This window comes from Oncorhynchus keta, chromosome 28, assembly GCF_023373465.1.
Source record: "Oncorhynchus keta strain PuntledgeMale-10-30-2019 chromosome 28, Oket_V2, whole genome shotgun sequence".
Classification (NCBI taxonomy): Eukaryota; Metazoa; Chordata; class Actinopteri; order Salmoniformes; family Salmonidae; genus Oncorhynchus; species Oncorhynchus keta.
In genome coordinates this window covers 59,413,445-59,436,107 of record NC_068448.1, presented here as the reverse complement: position 1 = coordinate 59,436,107, position 22,663 = coordinate 59,413,445, and the positions used below count along the sequence as shown (strand labels likewise).

Genomic DNA, 22,663 nt, shown 5'->3' with positions numbered 1-22,663 from the left:
TGTCCAAATACTTATGACACCTTCAAATGGGAGGGTAGCTAGATACATAAAGTGCATTCATTTATAAATGGTACAACAGATAGCCTATATAGGAAAACACCCTCAAATAATAGCCAACAAGGCCAAGGCAAGCTTATGTCTGTTGTATTGAACACTCCGTTTGCCAAATAATGAAGACTTCTTAATGGTAATGAATCAATTTAAAGCCACTATTAAATACAAAACGATTGTACCACTATCTCTTAAAATGCTCTTGTCTTTAAGAAACACAAAAAAGCATGACGCTGCATGAAAGGAAACACGTTTTTTGTTCGACTATTTCCGCCTTATTCGACTATTTCCGCCACGGTCTCCAGTCCCTCCATTTTGTTTTCTGTTGTTGGCAAGAGAACATTTCAGAAAACTGAGTTGTTTAGAAGGATTTTCTGGCAATGGACGGGTATGTATAATCGGCCTTCTACGAAGCTTGTGTTTTTCTTGAATGAATGCTTCATGCGCGGCAATATATCGTTGATTAAAAGTGAGGTAGCTAACGTCAGATTCTAGCTAGTTTTTTGTTTAGCTAGCTAGCGTTACCTTAGCTTAGTTAGCTACTAGTAGCTGCTAACTAACTCCTGGCTGACCCATGTCAGTGAACTGGGAGAGAGCGATGGCAAGTTAGCGTTACCTATTTAGCTAACGGTAGCTACGTAAACAAAGTATATTTTGTTTCCGCAACTTGTTTAATTAGCCTGCTAATGTTAGCTAAGTTACGTTAGGTAGTACATAGCTGAATAATACATTGCACAGTCCAACGTTAGCTACCTAGCTCTGGATAGTATTCCATGCGAGGGTGTGTCGTCCTTGCTTGTGCGTTGATCATTCATTGAATCCTTTGTTGATCGGAAATCTAGCTAACTAGCTAACGTTAGCTAGCTATCAACTCAAAGTAGAAGTCGTCAACACCGTTTAACGTTACCTAAAAATAAATCCTGGTTAACTTGAATTGCCATGCATGTTTCCCCTTTTTATATGTGGTCAGATAATCAACGTGTATGTATGTTATAACTATGTGCTTGTGGAAAGAAACGTTTGGTTTTCATTTTTGTAGGTAGCCATGGCACTAGCCAGCTAAGTTGCGCATCTTACCATGGGTAACGTTAGCTATCTGGCTAGCGTTAGCTAACTTCCTATGCAAGCTCGAATCTACTTGAACGTTAGCTTACTAACGTTAGCTTGTTGGGTGACTGTGCTGCACATAAAGTATCTGCTAATAACGTTACTGTTACTAGGTGACATTAGCTGGCTAGCTACCGTCTCCATCCCGCGAGTTAAGTAACTAGCCAGTTGAACTGTAGCTGGCTAGATAAGCAGCATGCTCTGTATTGTGGAAAGATTATGCTTAGCTAATCAGTATGTTCCCTCTCTTTTTCAGTATTGGAGATGTTGCAGTTGGCGTAAAGGTAAGCCTCAGTCCAGTGCCCTCTCTATGGCAAAGGTTATAGATACTTGGAAACATCTCAAATTCTCTCTCATTTACTATGGCAATGCAAACCTCCTTTTTCTTGACCAGCTTAGTTGTTACATTATGCGAACTACATCCCGATTAACACCATGGTCAAGGTTTGCCTCCATCCAGTTTTAGACCCCTATGTTACACTTTGTGGGCAGATGCCTTACACGGGGGACACAACTCAAATTTGCAACCCGACCATTTACTACAATTAATACAAACGAAAGTGCTTTGTGTACATGGCACAGCTTTTCAATTCAGAATCTGCACACAGAATCCTAAATGTAGCCTCCTACATTTAGAGCATGTGGTATTGGGTGAGGCTACATTTGGAAGAAAGATGAGGCTACATTTCAAATTGTAATTTCTAGCTTTTATGATATTAGAACAACCGTAATTAGATAGGACCAACTTATGTCCATTCTGTTTACAGAGAAATGTGTTCTTTTATAAATGCATCCTGATCCTGTACCCTCCTAACCCAGTTTGTCCAACAGCTGCAGTTCTGTTTGGTGCAAAACTAAGTTAACTCTTCTGCTAAAGGAATGACTCTTAAAAACAAACAGTCCTTTGATAGTATTATTGGGCTTTGCCTCTGTGTTTTTCATCAATATTTAATGTCCAAAAGAAACTTTGCTTTGAGAAACATTCCCAGCCCTGGTGTGAGTTAGGTCTCGTTGTCACATTTTAAGTCAAAGACAACTTTATTATCTGGAATGTATTTGTGGACTCTGGCCCTACGGGAGCACTCCATATCTAATTTATCACATCTATAAAACATGTTGGCGATAAAGAACATTTCCTTCAAATTCACTAGCAGACAAAAGAGAGAAAGACTAAGACCGGGCCTATTCTATAGTTGGGTCTGTAATGGCTCCAGGCCTCGCTGTCCCATCTGTCAGTTTTAGCGGTGCTCAGAGTACGTCAGCTAGCAACTGCAGCCCAGCGTACAGAGGACAGCTCCGAGCCTTCAGGGAGCGCTGGGGAGCTCCAGATGAAATGACATGTCTGATATCTTGAGGCTCCATGAGATTAAACCGACCGACACTAGAAAAAAAAAACTAAATGAGGGGCGACTCTTGGTGTTATGTCCTCCCTCCGTTTCCTCAAACTGTCCAGGGAAAGACCTATTTCATTGTGGTCTTTCAGGGGCTCTGCTCACTGCAAATGGAAGGTGTCTCTTCTTGGAGAGCCATGCCTTTATTTCACTCTTTCTCACTCTTTGTTTCCTTTCTTTCTTTCTCCAGAGAGGATCAGATGAGCTGCTGTCCAGCAGTCTCTACAACAGTGGCTCTGACATGAGCAGTATCAGTGGTAAGTTAGTGTGGTCCTAATTTTTCCTCTTTACCAGCCCTCTCTTAGTGGAATTTGCATACGTCATTTGATCAGGGTCCACCGGCAATTAAAGAAATGAAAGGATTAATGAATGTTTGAACGGCTGTATTAGTGGATGTCTTCCTTGCGGGAGGTGTTTCAGTATCTGATAAACCTAGTGCGCCTCTGTAGGTGGGCACACACATGCTTGCATGTGATTGGAATAGAGATGCTGCTTGCTGTGCATTTCAATAGGCTATATCTCTTCAGAGCATTGCTGTAATGCCTTAAAGAGAAAATATAGTAGCCTGAGAAAGCTACGGTGTAGCTCCCTTTGTTTTAAATGTTCTTTTCCACAGGTCCAAATCCATAACTTGAAATCCTCAACATCAAGTCAAATTGTCACGTGCGATACAACAGGTAGACCTTATCGTGAAATGTTTACTTTACAAGCCATTAACCAGCAATGCAGTTCAAGAAATGGAGTTAATTCAAATGTTTTTTTTAAATCACATCGAAAATGACATAATAACAGGCGGTACCGGGGGTACTGGTATCAGGGGATACTGGTACAGAGTCAATGTGCGGGGGTACAGGTTAGTAGAGGTAATTTGTAAAGTGACTAGGCATAGATAATAAACAGCGAGTAGCAGCAGTGTGAAGGGGGGGTCGTCAATGTAAATACTTTGTTTGGCCATGTTATTTATAGTTCAGCAGTTGTATGGCTTGGGGGTAGAAGCTGTTAAGGGGCCTTTTGGTCCTAGACTTGGCGTTCCGGTACCGCTTGCCGTGTGCTAGCATAGGGAACAGTCTATGACTTGGGTGACTAGAGTATTTGACTATTTTTTTGGGCCTACCTCTGACACCGCCTAGTGTATATAGGTCCTGGATGTCAGGAAGCGTGGCCCCAGTAAAGTACTGTGCTGTGCGCACAGCCCTCTGTAGCGCCTTGAGGTCAGATGCCGAGCAATTGCCATACCAGGCGGTGATGCAACCGGTCAGGATGCTCTCGACAGTGCCGCTGTAGAACTTTTTGAGTATCTGGGGCCCCATGCCCAATCATTTAAGTCTGCCGAGGGGGAAAAGGTGTTGTCGTGCCCCCTTCACGACTGTCTTTGTGTGTTTGGACCATGATAGTTCGTTGGTGGTGTGGACACCAAGGAACTTGAAACTCTCAATCTGTTCCTCTTCAGCCCCGTCCATGTTAATGGGGGCCTGTTCGGCCCACCTTTTCCTATAGTCCACGGTCAACTCCTTTGTCTTGCTCACCTGCCACGCTGATCCTCAACACTGGGACCCCTCAGGGATGCGTGCTTAGTCCTCTCATGTACTCCCTGTTTACCCACAACTGCGTGGCCAAGACTCAAACACCATCATTAAGTTTGCTGACAGCACAACAGTGATAGGCCTGATGAGTGACAAATATGAGACAGCCTATAGGGAGGAGGTCAGAGACCTGGTAGTGTGGTGCCAGGACAACAACCTCTCCTTCAATGTGAGCAAGACAAAGGATTTGACCGTGGACTATAGGAGTTGGCCGTGGACTGAAGGAGAGGTTGTTGTCCTGGCACCGGGTATTCTTCAACATCAATGCGTAAAACTACGTCACAATGCTGTAGACATATTGGGGAATGCATAGAAAAAGCGTAAGCTGGTTCATAGCACATTCACAGCTCAATGGGGACTCATTGGCACGCAGCGCTTTCAAAATATGGGACACTTTCTCAGGCTTTCGCCTGCAACATCAGTTCTGTTATACTCACAGACAATATCTTTACAGTTTTGGAACGTTAGTGTTTCCTATCCAAAGTTGTCAATTATATGCATATTCTAGCATCTTGCCCTGACAACATATCCCGTTTAAAATGGGAACTTTTTTTTCTCCAAAAATGAAAATACTGCCCCTAGAATCGCAACAGGTTAAACGGCTTGCTCACATCGAATATGGGGAGTGTGATCACACAGCCGCCCGGAACAGCTGGTGCTCTCGTGCATGCTTCAGTGTTACTTGCCTCCAAGCGAGCATAAAAGGCATTTCGCTCGTCCGATAGGCTCACGTCACTTGGCAGCTCGCGGCTGGGGTTCCCTTTCTAGTCCGTAATATTTTTCAAGCCCTGCCACACCCGACGAGTGTCAGAGCCGGTGTAGTAGGATTCAATCTTAGTCCTGTATTGACGCTATGCCTGTTTAATGGTTTGTCTGAGAGCATAGCGGAATTTCTTGTAAGTGTCCAGATTAGTGTCCCGCTCCTTGAAAACAGTAGCTCTAGCATTGGCTTGGTGTGGATGTTGCCTGTATCCATGGCTTCTGGTTGGGAAATGTACGTATGGCACTGTGGGGAACACTTTTTGATGAAGCCGATGCCTGAGGTGGTATACTCCTCAATGCCATTGGACGAATCCCTGCTAGCAAAACATTCCTGTAGTGTCCGCGTCATCTCATCACTTCCATGTTGAGCGAGTCATTGGTACTTCCTGCTTTAGTTTTTTCTTGTAAGCCGGAATCAGGGGGATATAATTATGGTCAGATTTGCCAAATGGAGAGCCTTTACGTGTCTGTGTGTGAAGTAAAGGTCGTCCAGAGTTGTATATATTTTTTTTCCCCTTTCCTTTGGTTGCACGTGTGACATGCTGGTAGAAATGAGGTAAAGTGGTGGTGGTATTCTACCTTAGTCTAGCAGTACCTCAAGACTTCTTTAATATTATACACAAAACAGCAGTTATTGTCAATTAGACACAGACCCCTGCCCCTCGCCTTACTAGACGTAGCTGCTCTGTCCTGCCGATGCACAGAGGATCTAGCCAGCTCTGTGTTATCCGTGTCGTCGTTCAGCCACATCTCTTTGAAACATAAGGTATTACCGTTTTTAATGTCTAATTGGTAGTATAGTCTCATTCGTAGTATGTTTTCCAATGATTGCACGTTGGCCAATAATTTGGACTTGTAGTAGTGGTTTACTTACTCATCTGCAAATTCTTACAAGGCCCCCCCAAACCTCTGTCTTTTCTTCTATAGTTGCAATAATCACTACAGACCGTGGTTCGATTCCAGGCTATATCACAACCACAATCATTCTGTGCGCCTTAAGTTGTTTGTGTGCGTTCTGGAGGGCAGATTGAGAGCAGAGCAGGAGACCAATTTACATTGTGACGGACAGAATATTACTTTTATTGTCTATCTAGATGGTACGTCCAACGGGAGTGACAGTAAAAAACTGAGAGTGGAAGACAGGATGGAGGCTCCTCCTTCTCGTGTGTTGCACATCAGAAAACTGCCCAACGAAACTTCAGAAACGGAGGTCATTGCCCTGGGGTTACCTTTCGGGAAGGTCACCAATATCCTGACTCTGAAGGGAAAAAACCAGGTGAGTGGGCCCAGAACAATTCTGCAGCCATTTTAGATTTTGTTCCCTCCCGTGTCCTGCCAAATGTCTATTTTTCAGTGAGTGGTCAGTGGGAGATGTTTGGCTCTTGCCCCTTCGATTACTTTCTTGTGCGACCTCTTTGTCTGAGTGATTCCTAATTGCCTGTGTTTTAATCCATTGGTATTCCACCTCAAACTTGCCATTAGGATTTGAGAACATTGGCTGTGTTTTTCTGAAATTAATGTCATGGTCACATTGTTGATGTTTTCATAGTGAATTGTTAAGTTTCCTTGCTTTGTGTCCCTGTATAGTGTCTTACAATACAGAAATGATAAAGTCCCGATTAATTGAATATAACTATAATTTCTGTATCATAAGACTCCATAGAATGACATTGGGTATCTATCCCAACAGAACTCTAATTTCTCTTTTTGTCCATTGGTCCTCAGGCTTTCTTGGAGCTGGGGACAGAGGAAGCGGCAATTACTATGGTCAACTACTACTCTACTGTGACACCGCATGTTCGTAATGTCCCCGTATTCATCCAGTACTCCAACCACAAAGAACTCAAAACAGATGCCGGAAACCAGCGGGCCCAGGCGGTCCTGCAGGCGGTGTCAGCGGTCCAAGGAGGCGGTACCCCTACGTCGGGTTCAGATCTGGCTCTAACAGCTGCATCCAGCCCTGTGCTCAGAATAATCATCGACAACATGTTCTACCCTGTCACTCTGGATGTGCTGCAGCAGGTACCCTCACAACTTCACATTTTTGTGTCGGAGAGAAGATTTATGAATGCAATATACATTTTCTTGTGGGTATGCTCCATTTTTTTTTTTTTGTACATAGTTGACCACTACCTCATCTGCCCTTATCTCGTTGCGGAAATTAGGGGTTTTTTAGTTGTTTTTTTTAATTAAAAAATGTAATGGTGGTTTTGATATGTCTGATAGTCAAACATCAGCTATGTTGTTGATGTGTTTTAAACACATTTCCTGTGTTTTTCCATCTGTTAGATCTTCTCAAAGTTCGGCACGGTCATGAAGATAATCACATTCACTAAGAACAATCAGTTCCAGGCCCTGCTGCAGTTCAACGACCCATCTACTGCACAACAAGCCAAAATTGTGAGTAGTCCTGGAGATGATAATAAATACATGGGTATGATAAAGTGTTTTTCTAAGAACCACAGAGTAAGAACGACTGTGATACCTCGTGCAGACCTCTCATAGCACCTCAAGAGTTCATAATTACGTTTTAGTAATTCGGCATGCACTCTTATCCAGAACGACTTACTTTAGTGAGTGTATACATTTTCGTACTGGTCCCCTGTGGGAATCAAACCCCCAACCCTGGCGTTGCAAGCGCCATGCTCTACCAACTGGGCCACAAGGGACCGTGAAATTAACTGAGTTGTACAATTTCATTACTCGTTGGTGTATTTGTACACTTCTCTCGCTGTTTCTATTGTGAGAGCACTGCTGAGTAAGGTTTCCACGTGCAAATAAACCTGAAACTTGTTTCCATTCTTACTCAGGCCCTGGATGGTCAGAACATCTATAACTCGTGCTGTACGCTCCGCATCGATTACTCCAAGCTGGTCAACCTGAATGTCAAGTACAACAACGATAAGAGCCGTGACTACACCCGGCCAGAGCTCCCCGCCGGGGATGGACAGCCTGCCATGGACCCCAACATGGCTGCTGCCTTTCAAGGCAAGGACTCCAACTCTCTGCTTGGTAAGATCCCAGGTAGATCCCTCTCTTTTCCTTTCTCTTTCCTCTTCATGTCTTCTTTGGGGCTCTTGGGGTTGGGAGGTAATTGATGCTCAGCACTTGTTTAGGGACCAGCTCTGCTTTCTGTATCTCTGGTGCTGTAGGGTCTATTTGTCTATCTCTGCTCATGTCTGGCAATTTCATCCATCTCCTATGTCTAGTAGGGTGGGGCGGTATCCAGATTTTCTGTATATGCTATTACCGGAATTTCACACAAGGGGTGCTATTTAGATGTATTTAATATTTAACACAGAACAATTTAGGCAACAGGGATCTTAATCTGGGAGGGGATTGAATGTCTATGCTGTAACGAAGAAGCTTGATCTTGATATTTATCCACTTAGCTAGCAAGTTAGCAAACCAAATGCATAGCTTGAGACCTGAGCTGGATGTAATTTATTTGACACATTTTCTATTTCTTAAAGTTAGAATAAAAATAAGTGTATTTAACTAGGCAAGTCGGTCAAGAACAATTTCTTATTTACTATGACGGCCTACCCCACACCAGGACGACACTGGGCCAATTGTGCGCCGCCCTATGGGACTCCCAATCACGTCCGGATGTGATTCAGCCTGGATTCGAACCGGGGACTAGTTGCCTCTTGCACTGAGATGCAGTGCCTTTAGACCGCTGTGCCACTCGGGAGCCCACAGTTGCATTATAAGCAGTGGTATAGCTAGCATTGTAAATCAAACATTTACATTTTTGAACTGATCCCCCATGGGAAATGAACCCTCAACCCTGCCGTTGCAAGCGACATGCTCTACCAACTGAGTTACACATCTGGGACGCCTGTATTTCGAAAATGTACGGAATATTGCCCACTAATGTCCGTTGTCAGGTGGAATCACTCTTGCTGGACTGGCTGTGCCTGTCTGCCAGGGAAAGTACATTTGTTTTACCACAACCGGGGCTCTGGGTGGGTGGGGTTTGCACATCGTAGACCATTCCATTGGTCCTAAAGTGAAATCTCCACCCACACTGGGCCCTGGGTGAGCCAAATGCGCCCTCGGGGTCTTGTTGGGTCTAAGTCCTGATCCCTCGAACCCAGTTATCTCCAAAGGTCGGCCGTGAACTAACAGTAGCTCGCAGCCCACCTATGAGTAGCTTGCCATGCAATTCACATGTTCCCACTGCAAACTGTCATAAACTAATCAGACACCTCAAGCTCCCAGCTACTATCTAATCAACTTAACATTGACAGTATCCCACCATAGTTGGTGTTAGCCACAATTGGCTTAAAAAGCTTAAGCTATCTGTAATATTTCCCGTCTGTTGCCCGTCTGTGGTGCGTGCGTGAAGCCAGTTGATGTGATAACTGTCTTGTGGGTTGACAGAAATGTTTTCCTCAATCTCCTCAATTAACCGTTAACTGCAAAGCAGGCTTACCTGGCAGCAGTATATAATGAGTAAGTATATCATTTGTATCCATAATTTTGTTCTTTGCAAACTTTGCCATGAAATGGGCATCGGCAATGCGGAACCATCGCTATGCATGCACTGTCGGCACATTCCTCACTCGCTAGATACGTAATTAAAGGACCAGGTGCGCTATTAAAGGGAAATTGCACAAAAAATACAGTACCAGTCAAGTTTGGACACCTTCTCAGCATATGTGGGAACTCCTTCGAGGCGTTCGAAAGCTGGTTGAGAGAATGCCACGAGCGTGCAAATGGTGGCTACTTTGAAGAATCTCAAATATAAAATCTATTTTGATTTAACACTTTTTTTGGTTACTACATGATTCCATATGTGTTATTTCATAGTTCTGATGTCTTCATTATTATTATACAATGTAGTAAAAATAAAAACCCTTGAATGAGTATGTTTGTCCAAACTTTTGACTGGCACTGTTTTTTTCCAGACCCCAAGAAAACGTGTCCTGGTGTGATTTAACCTTTGACATGGACGCAGAACATTCAATTTTGTTGTTTCTCTAGGAACAATTTTAATTTTGAGTGAAAAACAAATCTAAGACCAAGACACAACTGAGAACATAATTTGGGAGGATATTAAATATTTATTGGGGAAAAAATCAGATTTTACAGGGCCTCCTTTTGAGTTGTTTATGAACCATTTTTTTAACCAGCTATATTGACAGAACACGGTGCGCTACTATTTCCCTGGTACTTTAAGGACAGCGGGGACCCCTGCTCTAACCTCTGACCTCTCTCCAGGTGCGCTGAGCCCACTGAATGCTGCGGCAGCGCGGCTGCTGCTGCAGGGAGGGTGGCTCTGTCCGGTCACTCTGGCTCCAGCGGCGTGCTCCTGGCCTCCAACCTCAATGAAGAGGTCAGTACTGTTCTACCTACCTTCCCATCCAGACATGGACCTAACCCCTCTCACATGCCTAACACACATGCTCTGGTTTCTATTGTCCTCTTTCTCTCTCGCTCCCTCTGCCTCTCCATGATGTCCAAGTCCGCCAGTGCAGACTGAGTCCCTCTCGCTCTCTTCAAAGATAGGGGGGGGGGGGCTCTAGGTTTCTCTAAGCTTTCCTCTCTGGCTCATATGATGACTTTGTATTGTCTGAATCACTCTCACTGCTCTTCTCTCCTTTCTCATTTTGCCATACTGAACAAACGTAACCATCTCTTTCCTCTCTGCTCTCCTTTCCTAACTTGATCTCTCTGTCTGCCTGTCTTGTATGAAATCTCTATGGAGAGGACCTTATATTTCAGATACTATGACTCTGTTATTACTTCCCACTCTCTCAACATGTACAGTACCAGTCAAACGTTTGGGTTTTTCTTTAGTTTTTTTTTACTATTTTCTACATTGTAGAATAATAGTGAAGACGAGAAACTATGAAATGACACGTATGGAATCATGTAGTTACTAAAGTGTTAAACAAACCACCCTTTGCCTTGATGACAGCTCTGCACACTCGTGGCATTCTCTCAACCAGCTTAATGAGGAATACTTTTCCAGCAGTATTGGAGTTCCCGCATACGCTGAGCACTTGTTGGCTGCTTTTCCTTCACTCTGTGGTCCAACTCATCTCAAACAATCCAATTGGGATGAGGTCAGGTGATTGTGGAGGCCAGGTCATCTGATGCAGCACCCCATCACTCTCCCCTGTCAAATAGCTCTTACACAGCCTCGAGGTGTGTGTTGGGTCATTGTCCTGTTGAAGAACAAATGATTGTCCCACTAAGCGCAAACCAGATGGAATGTGAATTGCTGCAGAATGCTGTGGTCGCCATGCTGGTTAAGTGTGCCTTGAATTCTAAATAAAGCATCCCCACACCATCACACCACCTCCTCCATGCTTCACGGTGGGAACCACATGCGGAGAGCATCCGTTCACATACTCTGCGTCTCCCAAAAACACGGTGGTTAGAACAAAATATCTCAAATTTGGACTCGGGCCGATTTCCACCCGTCTAATGTCCATTGCATGTGTTTCTTGGCCCAAGCAAATCTCTTTTTATTGGTGTCCTTTGGTAGTGGTTTCTTTGCAGCAATTCGACCATGAAGGCTTGATTCACTCGCTCCTCCGAACAGTTGATGTTGAGATGTGTCTGTTACTTGAACTCTGAAGCAAGTCCTCATGAGAGCCAGTTTCATCATAGTGCTTGATGGTTTTTGCGACTGCACTTTCAAAAGTCTTGAATTTTTTCGATTTGGCTGACCATGTCTTAAAGTCATGATGGACTGTTGTTTTTCTTTGCTTACCTTTATTTAACCAGGCAAGTCAGTTAAGAACATATTCTTATTTTCAATGACTGCCTGGGAACAGTGGGTTAACTGCCTGTTCAGGGGCAGAACGACAGATTTGTACCTTGTCAGCTCGGGGGTTTGAACTCGCAACCTTCCGGTTACTAGTCCAACGCTCTAACCACTAGGCTACGCTGCTTATTTGAGCTGTTCTTGACATAATATGTAGTTGGTCTTTTACCAAACATGGCTATCTTCTCTATGCCACCCCTACCTTGTTAAAACACAAGTGATTGGCTCAAACGCATTAAGAAGGAGGAAATTCCACAAATTAACTGGCACGCCTGTTAATTGACATGCTTTCCAGTTGACTACCTCATGACGCTGGTTGAGAGAATGCCAAGGGTGGCTACTTTGAAAAATATTAAATATACTTTGATTTTGTTTTAACACTTCTTTTTGGTTTGCTATTATTCCACAATGGAGAACATAGGAAAACCCTTTGAGTTGCTATGTCCAGACCTTTGACTGGTACTGGTCTGTGGGGCCAAACATGATCGTTGAATGCCATAACTCAGGTGGTTTTATGTCTCGTCTCAACATTTGAGTGCATGGTCTTTGGACACATTTTTATTCACTTCATACTCTTTAACACATTTCAGTTAATCTCCTTGGCCCCGTTTTTAAAAAGATATCCATCTGGATTTTGCCTGTTGGATAGGATTAAATGCATAGAAATAGAACAGACCAATTATTGACTTGAATGGGAACTCCCATTCTATTTAATCCTATCTGGATAGATACCTTTTTGAAAAACTGGGCCCTGAACTTCAAGCTTTAGCCTACTGCATGTCCTTTGTTTCTTCATTGCGAGGCTATTACTCCTATAATTATGATTTGACATTGAATGTACCATGCCCATGTTTGTCCAGGGGGTGATTACATTTGGCACAATTTATTTGCTTGTTTAGTTCTGACTAAGTACATGAACCGGCCATTTTCTGACCAAACTCCTGCATTTCCAGTGTACTGACCTGTATTTATTTTTGTCCCCCTCCCTCACTTTGTTTTAATATTTGCATTTGCTCCTCCTCCCTCCCACTTCTCTCCCCCCATCTATTCCCCTTGCTTCATCCATCACTGTAACCCCACTGTTCATGATTGGTGCTTGAACAAAACCAACCCGTTCCCTTGGACCAACCGTATTCCCAAATTAACTGAACCATACTCCATGACCACCTTCACCATTCTACGGGAAACCACCCTCCTCCGTTATGGATGATCTGTCCATCTCCGCTACGCTCTCTACCTCCGCTCCGACTCTTCTACCTCTCTACCTGTCTTCCGCTGCTTGCTCTTCTCTCCTTCTAAAGATGGTTACGCCCCAAAGTCTGTTTACTCTCTTCGGTATGTTATTGTTAGCTCTCTACCGCTCTCTTCTTTTGTTGTTGCTTATTTCTGTTGAGACATTTTATTTCCTTACACTGTAACTGGTTTGGATTGTAGTTTTTAGGAATAGGTTATTCTGTTACATTGGTTTGGTTATCTCAATCTCTCGTTTCGGCTATTGAAATTGATCCATCCATAGATTTGTTCAAATGCATGGTAAATTGATTTGGCATGTACTGTAGTTTGATTGGCTAAACATCTCACAGAGCTTGTTAACTTCTCTATTTGAGGGTTTCCTCTGTCTGACCTTTACAGACACACGCCTCCGTTTAATTCTGATGAATGATCTCAAGCCTACTGTCTCTATCTAGCCTCTTTCTCTCTCTGTCTTGCCTTAACCTTCCCTCTATCTCCAGCGCTAACTGTTTTCCTCACTGTCTCCTCTTCCTCCTCGCCCTCCTCTCATCTGCTCATGGCTTTAACACAGGGGTCTATGGGGACACCCAGAGGGTGAAGATTCTTTACAATAAGAAGGACAGTGCTCTGATACAGATGGCCGATGCCAGTCAGGCCCAGCTAGGTAAGATTTTCCTCCATTTCCCCAACTGTCAACTCCCATGTTAACCGGCTGACTTAAAAGGATTTTAAATATTATTCTGTTTCCCATGTTCTCAAGTGGCAAATAAGAATATTTGTTTTATTTTCTTGATGTAACCTGGATAAATAAATGTTAAATGAACTAAAATTGGATAGGATAAACATCCTCACATGGGCATTTGTTTTCGGGAACATTACAGCTGGATAAAACAAACCATACACACTTAATACAAATACAATCTGCTTCCAGCGATGAGTCACCTGAACGGTCAGAAGATGTATGGAAAGGTCATCAGGGTGGCTCTGTCCAAGCACACCTCAGTGCAGCTGCCCAGGGATGGACTGGATGACCAGGGCCTTACCAAGGACTTCACCAACTCCCCCCTGCACCGCTTCAAGAAGCCCGGCTCCAAGAACTTTCAGAACATCTTCCCTCCCTCCACCACCCTTCACCTCTCCAACATCCCGTAAGTCTATGTCATGGCCCCTAGACTAGACACTCAGCAGATCCTGCACCTGTGTCTGTCAGTGTAGCCCATGATCAAAGGTCAGTTTTGCGGTTTCTCACTCAACGGTATTTGGGGAGGGTAATCTGATCCCAGGTCTGTGCAAACTAAGGGCAACGTCTATACCTGGAAAGAAAGTAAAGGGAACCCTATGGTCTGGGTTGGTTGTCTTTTTGTTGGAATGCTAAGTTCACTTGTTTCGACAGAACGGACGTAACTGAAGAAGACCTGAGACTACTGTTCTCCAATGCTGGGGGCACTGTGAACGCATTCAAGTTTTTCCAGTAAGTATTTTTTTTTTCTATAATAATGTAACTGCGCTACAGTTCTTGATTTGGTTGTGCATTAATTTCTTTAGGTCTGTGGCTAGCTCTGTGGCTAGCTCCAGGGCGGTACACTGACTGACCCTGTGTAAACTCAAATATGTGCATGTTTGTGTGGGCTTTTTGAGATCAGAGAATAATATACATTCTGATGTAACAGTGGGACAAATAAACCATCTTGTCTTCTTCCCAGGGATCACAAAATGGCGCTGCTCCAGATGTCAACGGTGGAAGAGGCCATCCAGGGTCTGATCGACCTCCACAACTACAACATGGGTGACAACCACCACCTGAGAGTGTCCTTCTCCAAATCCTCCATCTGAACCAGCATAATGATCCTCCACAATATCCATCGCTTTCTGTTTCCAAATGGCCTTTGGCTGCCGTTCGTTTATCCGGTTCACTCTTTCCAGGCGGGGGGGGACCACATTTTGACCTCATTGTAGTTTCTATTTTTGTCTTTCTACGTGTTAATCAGTCATTCCTTCAGAGAACCAGAAACTAAAATGTGTATTCAAAAAAAAGTTGTTGTACTTGTATGTTTTTGAGGGTGTTTTATCCCCTTCACCTGACCCCTATGTAAGTCCCATATTCCATTTGTATGATAGGCAAACCATTTTCTTTTTCCATCTTCTTATGAAGGGTGGATGAATGGACTTTGGTGTCTCTTTATGATTAGTTCTATAAGATATGTGCCTTACCTGACAATATCAACTCTTTTTACATTTAAATATTTACACGAATCCCTGCAGTCAGATTTTGAGGCACATTCATTTTGATGTGTAAGATTAGTTCAAAACATGATATCTGTTCTCCCATGTGACTGTGCAGTTTGAACTGCTGCCACCCAAAAAAAACTTCCCCTTTTTTGTTGTAGGTGTTGAGTTTGTGGCAGATTTTATTTAGTTAAAGTCACTATAGTTGTGGAGTGGGGAACCATATGAGATTGAAGTTGAATCAGACTTTTTACATCTTTTTTTTGTTGTACTAACTTGGACCACCATGCTTGAGTTTCCATCTGTATGATAATTTTAACTGTTTATCCATTTACTAAAATAGTCAATGTTGCTGTTCTTTAGGTGTTAGGTTTTTTTTTTTTTTTTTTTTTTTTGGGGGGGTACATGGGTAGAAGTTGAGTGGTTTCCTAAGCATGTACTGCCTGGTCTAGTTATTGGAATTAAGAGTTGGTAGTACTTTATTCATTTGAACTGTACTTCATAACTGTCCATTGTCCTACAGGTGATGAAACAAATGTCATGGTGATTATTATGAAGTACAGTTCAAATAAAGTGTTGCGAAATCTGCTGTTGCATGCGGTTAGAAGAGTATCTGTAGTGACGTCAACGTGTTGCCGTTTTACTGATGAAGGTTGGGACCAAAGTGTATGTGCCTTTTTTGTTTTTAGTTTTAATTTACATCTCATCGCCAAGGAAAGGAACAATATTTTAGTGAACCGCTGATATATTTTGTATATCTGAAAACATAAGATACAGGACCTGATTCAGAATCAACAACCTTCATTCCTATGGTTATTTTAAGCTGATCTACATGTAATACCCACAATAGTTTGAAGAATCCCACAACCTCAACTTACTAGAAAACGAGATTGTTTTTCAAGTCATGTATATTTTCTATCAGTTACATTTTTACAGCTCTAGAGATGTAACATTCAGATATAGTTTGGAAGCGGCACAATTAAAATAATTTTCTAACAAATTGGGATATTTGGTCTGACTTGTTTTGAGATTTTTTTTTTTTCTCCACTTTTTATCTTCTCTCGTGTGTACTTTGCTTTACTTGTGTAGCATGCTCAATAAACTCTTCTGTAGCTCTGTATACACCTCTTCTGTCTCTGTCTACAGCTTTCTCATCTTTCTTCTCCGGTCTCACCTCACTAGGTTTCTGATATCAGGTATATTCTGTCCCGGGGTGGGAAAGGAAAGGCACCAAAACATATGGGGATACTAAAGCTCAAAATAGGCCTAATTCAATTATCTGAACAAAATAAATGAACAATTTGAAGTTTGCTTCTGGCAGATTAAACCCCCTGGTTATGAACTTGTTCTGTCTCCTCTTCCTGTAGATCGAATACACTAACCAGTCTCTGGGACACACACTTTTAAAAATCCATATATAGTCTTCTCTTTCTGCTCTATAAGGGCATCTGTCACAAAATGCTCATAACCACTGGAATCTGCTGCATATCGCACTAATCCAATGCTACCATTTCATCTAGACCAACTAACATAATGTGTGTGGGTATACTGTGCCAGTTACTACCATCTCTGGAGTAATCTGGGTAATATCATTCCATTCTGAGGCCATAGGGGGGGAAAGCATGTCTAACATCCATTGACCAATAACTCATGTTTCTGGTCATGAAATGTTTTAATGTCTAGTCTATGGCAGTCTGTTTATTATAGTCGCAACGCATTTCTGTACTTGACCAGTGGCTGCTGTATTTGCAGTGCTGTTATTGAGTCAGTTCATCGGCATGGGCTGTACAATGATGGACGCCCTGTCTGTGACTGTCTGATGAAGACGATTCTCCAGCCCCGCTCTGGAGTTGAAACGCGGGGCCGGTGTGATTCATCATGGCCTAGTCCTAGATTGACTACCACCATACCGGTACTCCCAGTCCACGCTGCTGTTATTTTGCACACTTAAATGAAAGCGCTTGTGTTCTCCATCTACCTTTATAAACACAAAATACATGATAAATCAGCGAGCGGACGACCCAGACCGAATCAATAGCTCGTCTAGCCCCAATGCATCACGAGACATCTGTATCCACTCTCCATCACCCAGTCAACAAGATGGAAGCTGTTCTATTTTTTCCCCCACTGAGCAGTGTGGCTAAGAAGTTCTTGTTGGAGTTGAATAGTGTTATACTCTGTCCTGTGCAAGTTCCAATTATGTCAAAATGTTTCTGTTGTCAGTAAAGCTCAAATTTTTGTAATTTTGTAATATTTTATACCGCAACCATTTAGTAATCCAAAGTTTGTGGGTTCAAGTCGCACCAGGGACAATTGTAGAATGTTAGATAACCCTTTTCCTAACCTTATCCTACCTCTCCTAACCTTTCTCGTTTAGTTCTAACATTTTAGTCAATTCTCTGTAACCTTTGTCGTTTGTTCTCCTACCCTTTTACATAGATTCTTCTAACCTTTGTGGTCAGTTCTCCTAACCAGCAACATGGAACAAGCAGCCTGGTCTCAGAGAAACACGTATAACCCTAATGTCCTCGAAGACGTATGATAAATAACATTATCCAATTCATATGATATTGTACCAACGAGTAAGACATATGTTACTATACTCTTCCAAATCGTGTGATATTGTACGAACACTATTGCTTTCATAATGTAATGTGAGAGCAAGTCATTTCCCACAAGTCATTTCCCACTGGGCACAAACTGGTTGAATCAATGTTGTTTCAATATAATTTGTCAGCGTATTGTGACGTGGAAAATACAGTGTCATCATGGTAAATTACAACATAGACAAACTTGTCTGAAATATGTTGAATTTGTACCTTTAAAACAAAATCAGATATTCAATGTTACAGTGCCTTCAGAAAGTATTCACAACCTTTGACTTTTTTGCAGCCTGAATTTAAAATGGAAAAAATTGGCCTGCAAACAATAACCTCATAATGTCAAAGTGGAATTATGTTTTTAGACATGTTAATAAATTGATTATAAATGAAAAAACTGAAATGTTGTGAGTCAGTAAGTATTTGAGCCAAAATAAGTTCAAGAGTAAAAATGTGCTTTGCAAGTTACATTAAGTTGCGTTGTGTTTAACATGATTTTGTAATGACTACCTTGTCTCTTCCCCACACATACAGATAATAAGGTCCCTCAGTCTAACAGTGAATTTCAAACACAGATTCAACCACAAAGACCAATGCAAATGCCTCGCAAAGAAAGGCACCTAATGGTAGATGGGTTTAAAGAAAGAAAAAAACCATACATTGAATATCCCTTTGAGCATGGTGAAATTATTAATTACACTTTGGATGGTGTATCAATACACCCAGTCTCTATAAAGATATAGGCGTCCTTCCTAACTCAGTTGCCGGTGGCTGTTCCACTGGTTGTCATAAGGTGTATGCACCAATTTGTAAGTCGCTCTGGATAAGAGCGTCTGCTAAATGACTTAAATGTAAATGTAAATGAAACCACTTAGGGATTTAATGAGGTCAATGGTGACTTTAAAACAGTTACAGAGTAATGGCTGTGAGGATGGATCAACAACATTGTACTTACTAGTTACATTGTAGTTACCACAATACTAACCTAATTGACAAAGATAAAATAAGAAAGCCTGAACAGAATAAAACTATTCCAAAACATGCATCCAAGTTTGCAACAAGGCACAACATTAATTCTGTAAAAATGTGGAAAAGCAATTCACTTGTTTATCCTAAAAACATATTATGTTTGGGGCAAATCCAATACAACACATTACCGAGTGCTACTCTCTATATTTTCAAGCATAGTGGTGGTGGCTGCATCATGTTATGTGTATGCTTGTAATCGCTAAGGACTGGGAATGGAGCTAAGCACAGGCAAAATCCTAGAGGAAAACCTGGTTCAGCCTGCTTTCCACCAGACACTGGGAGATGAATTCACCTTTCAGCAGGACAATCACCTGAAACACAAGGCCAAATCCACACTGAAGTTATTTACCAAGAAGCCTGTAAATGTTCCTGAGCAGCCAAGTTACTCAGTGGTGTGAATACTTAAGTATATGAGATATTTCTGTATTTCATTTTCAATACATTTTGCAAAAATATTTCACTTTATGGAGTATGGTGGGTAGATGGGTGAGAAAACAAATCATATTTAATCCATTTTAAATTTAGGCTGTAAAACAACCAAATGTGGAATAAGTCAAAGGGTATGAATACTTTCTGAAGGCACTATCAGAAACAAATTATAATAGGCTAGGCAGCACCTCCTGGAGAATTAATCAACAGTATCTACAGCTACCCTTTGGTCTCTCATCCAGGGTTTTAATAACCAAGCCCTGCTTAGCTATGGTATTTGTCATTGACCATTACCAATGTGCTATCGTGAGAATGATTGTTGAGAGGTCTCCACTTAAACACGAAATAGATTCACTGTTGCTATTGAAATGATTCCAAAGGGCAGGTTTAACAGAGCAAATTAAATGTGACCATCACTCACATATCCTCAATGGTGCTATTTAGGCCTATATAGCATTTGCGAAGTCCTCAACAGCTATTGTTTCAATTCAACCCAGTATCTGACTGAAAATAGACAACACAATAGACCTAGGGTTTCAAGCTCTGATTGATTTCAAATGTAATGATGTTTAGCCAACTCAACCAAAAATCAACATTTGAAAGAGATGTATTTTCTTGCTTGGATAGTTCCAGCTGTGCCACTGAATTGGTTTGGCTTTAATTCTAGTTTGTCTACAAATTAATCATTTAATAACTCAGAAAAAAAAGAAACGTCCTCTCACTATCAACTGCGTTTCTTTTCAGCAAACTTGACATGTGTAAATATTTGTATCAACATAACAAGATTCAACAACTGAGACATAAATTGAACAAGTTCCACAGACTTGTGACTAACAGAAATTGAATAATGTGTCCCTGAACAAAGGGGAGGTCAAAATCCATTTCTGGGGGGAATGGCCCTAGCCCTCACCCTCCGATCCAACAGGTGCCTGACGTGCTCAATGGCATTGAGATCCGGGCTCTTCACTGGCCATGGCAGAACACTGACATTCCTGTCTTGCGGGAAATCACGCACAGAACGAGCAGTATGGCTGGTGGCATTGTCATCCTGGAGGGTCATGTCAGGATGAGCCTGCAGGAAGGGTACCAAATGAGGGAGGAGGATGTCTTCCCTGTAACGCACAGCATTGAGATTGCCTGCAATGACAACAAGCTCAGTCCGATGATGCCTTGACACACCGCCCCAGACCATGATGGACCCTCCACCTCTAAATCGATCCCACTCCATAGTACAGGCCTTGGTGTAACGCTCATTCCTTCAACGATAAACAGGAATCCGACCATCACCCCTGGTGAAACAAAACCACGACTCGTCAGTGAAGAGCACTTTTTGCCAGTCCTGTCTGGTCCAGTGACGGTGGGTTTGTGCCCATAAGCGACGTTTTTGCCAGTGATGTCTTATGAGCCCTCAGTCCTGCCACTCTCAGTCTATTGCGGACAGTCTGAGCACTGATGGAGGAATTGTGCATTCCTGGTGTAACTCAGGCAGTTGTTGTTGCCATCCTGTACCTGTCCCGCAGGTGTGATGTTCGGATGTTCTGATCCTGTGCAGGTGTTGTTACACGTCGTCTGCCACTACGAGGATGATCAGCTGTCCGTCCTGTCTCCCTGTAGCACTGTCTTAGGCGTCTCACAGTACGGACATTGGAATTTATTGCCCTGGCCACATCTGTAGTCCTCATGCCTCCTTGCAGCATGTCTAAGACACGTTCACGCAGATGAGCAGGGACCACGGGCATCTATCCTCTGGTGTTTTTCAGAGTCAGTAGAAAGGCCTCTTTAGTGTACTAAGTTTTCATAACTTTTATAACATATTTAAAAAATATCTATTTTTAGTTGAGATGGAGACATGAATCCAACATATCAATTATTAATTTGAAGACAAAAAAATGTAATGACCTAAATGACACAGATGGAACTAAGCAGAAGATAAATCACAAATGATATGTTGGATTCACATCTCAAAAATACAAGTTAAAGAATGGGATTAAGCCAGTGTCTGTTGCACTTCACAAAATAGATGGCATCATGAGCAGGAAAATGATGTGGATAAATTGAAGCAACATCTCCCAAGCTTTAACTTCCTGACTGATGTCTTGAGATGTTGCTTCAATATATCCACATAATTTTCCATCCTCCATGATGCCATCTATTTTGTGAAGTGCACCAGTCCCTCCTGCAGCAAAGCACCCCCACAACATGCTGCCACTCTTGTGCACTCCTTTTCCCTCCAAACATAACGATGGTCATTATGGCCAAACAGTTCTATTTTTTGTTTGATCAGACCAGAGGACATTTCACCAAGAAAATAAAAAAGTACATTATTTGTCCACATGTGCACTTGCAAACCATAGTCTAGCTTTTTTATGGCAGTTTTGGAGCAGTGGCTTCTTCCTTGCTGAGCAGCCTTTCATGTTATGTCAATATAGGACTTGTTTTACTGTGGATATAGATACTTTTGTACCTGTTTCCTCCAGCAGCTTCACAAGGTCCTTTGCTGTTGTTCTGGGATTGATTTGCACTTTTCGTACCAAATACGTGCATCTCTGGGAGACAGAACGTGTCTCCTGCCTGAGCGGTATGACGGCTGTGTGGTCCCATGGTGTTTATACTTGCGTACTATTGTTTGTACAGATGAACGTGGTAACTTCAGGCGTTTGGAAATTGCTCCCAAGGATGAACCAGACTTGTGGAGGTCTACGATTCTTTCTCTGAGGTCTGATTTCCCATAATGTCAATTAAAGAGGCACTGAGTTTGAAGGTAGGCCTTGAAATACATCCACAGGTACACCTCCAATTGACTCAAATTATGTCAATTGTCCTATCAGAAGGTTCTAAATGCATTAAATAATTTTATGGAATTTTCCAAGCTGTTTAAAGGCACAGTCAACTTAGTGTACGTAAACTTCTGACCCACTGCAATTCTGATACAATGAATTATAAGTGAAATAATCTGTCTGTAAACAATTGTTGGAAAAATGACTTGTGTCATGTACAAAGTAGATGTCCTAACCGACTTGACAAAACTATAGTTTGTTAACAAGAAATTTGTTGAGTGGTTTGAACAACGAGTTTTAATGACTCCAACCTAAGTGTATGTAAACGCCCGACTTCAACTGTAGGTTGTAATCTCATTGATCAACGTCTCAACCAAATATTACCCAATCACCACGGTGAAATGAGGTAGTGTACCCAGTGTGTTGGCATTTGTAATGAAGAATAATATCTCATTTAATGTATTAGCTGCATTTAAAGACATCAAAACAATTGTTGGAGTGTGAAAATAATAGCTCTTTCCAAAGTCATTCGGTAACTTATTTAATTCAGACTGTTAATCAGTGGATAATCATGAAGTATCTTGTTCACACTGGAGGCTTGTTCAGTTCAGAGCTCAGAGACAGTTCTTAATAGTAGAAGTGCACTTCTCATCTGTGCTCGGCTCTGGCTAATATACAGTGAGGCCCTCTAGCA

General features: G+C 42.2%; 1 protein-coding gene across 1 annotated transcript; it reads left to right on the top strand.

Annotated features, from left to right (window-relative positions):
* Window positions 1-312: 312 nt before the first annotated feature.
* Window positions 313-16,254, top strand: ptbp2a (polypyrimidine tract binding protein 2a). The gene is given in 14 exon segments (XM_052483341.1): window positions 313-439; window positions 1,415-1,442; window positions 2,740-2,806; window positions 5,989-6,170; window positions 6,620-6,916; window positions 7,184-7,294; window positions 7,705-7,906; window positions 10,121-10,147; window positions 10,150-10,235; window positions 12,977-13,010; window positions 13,480-13,572; window positions 13,840-14,056; window positions 14,302-14,379; window positions 14,612-16,254. Coding segments are annotated over 14 exon segments (1,560 nt in total). The 5' UTR covers window positions 313-431; the 3' UTR covers window positions 14,742-16,254.
* Window positions 16,255-22,663: the final 6,409 nt, after the last annotated feature.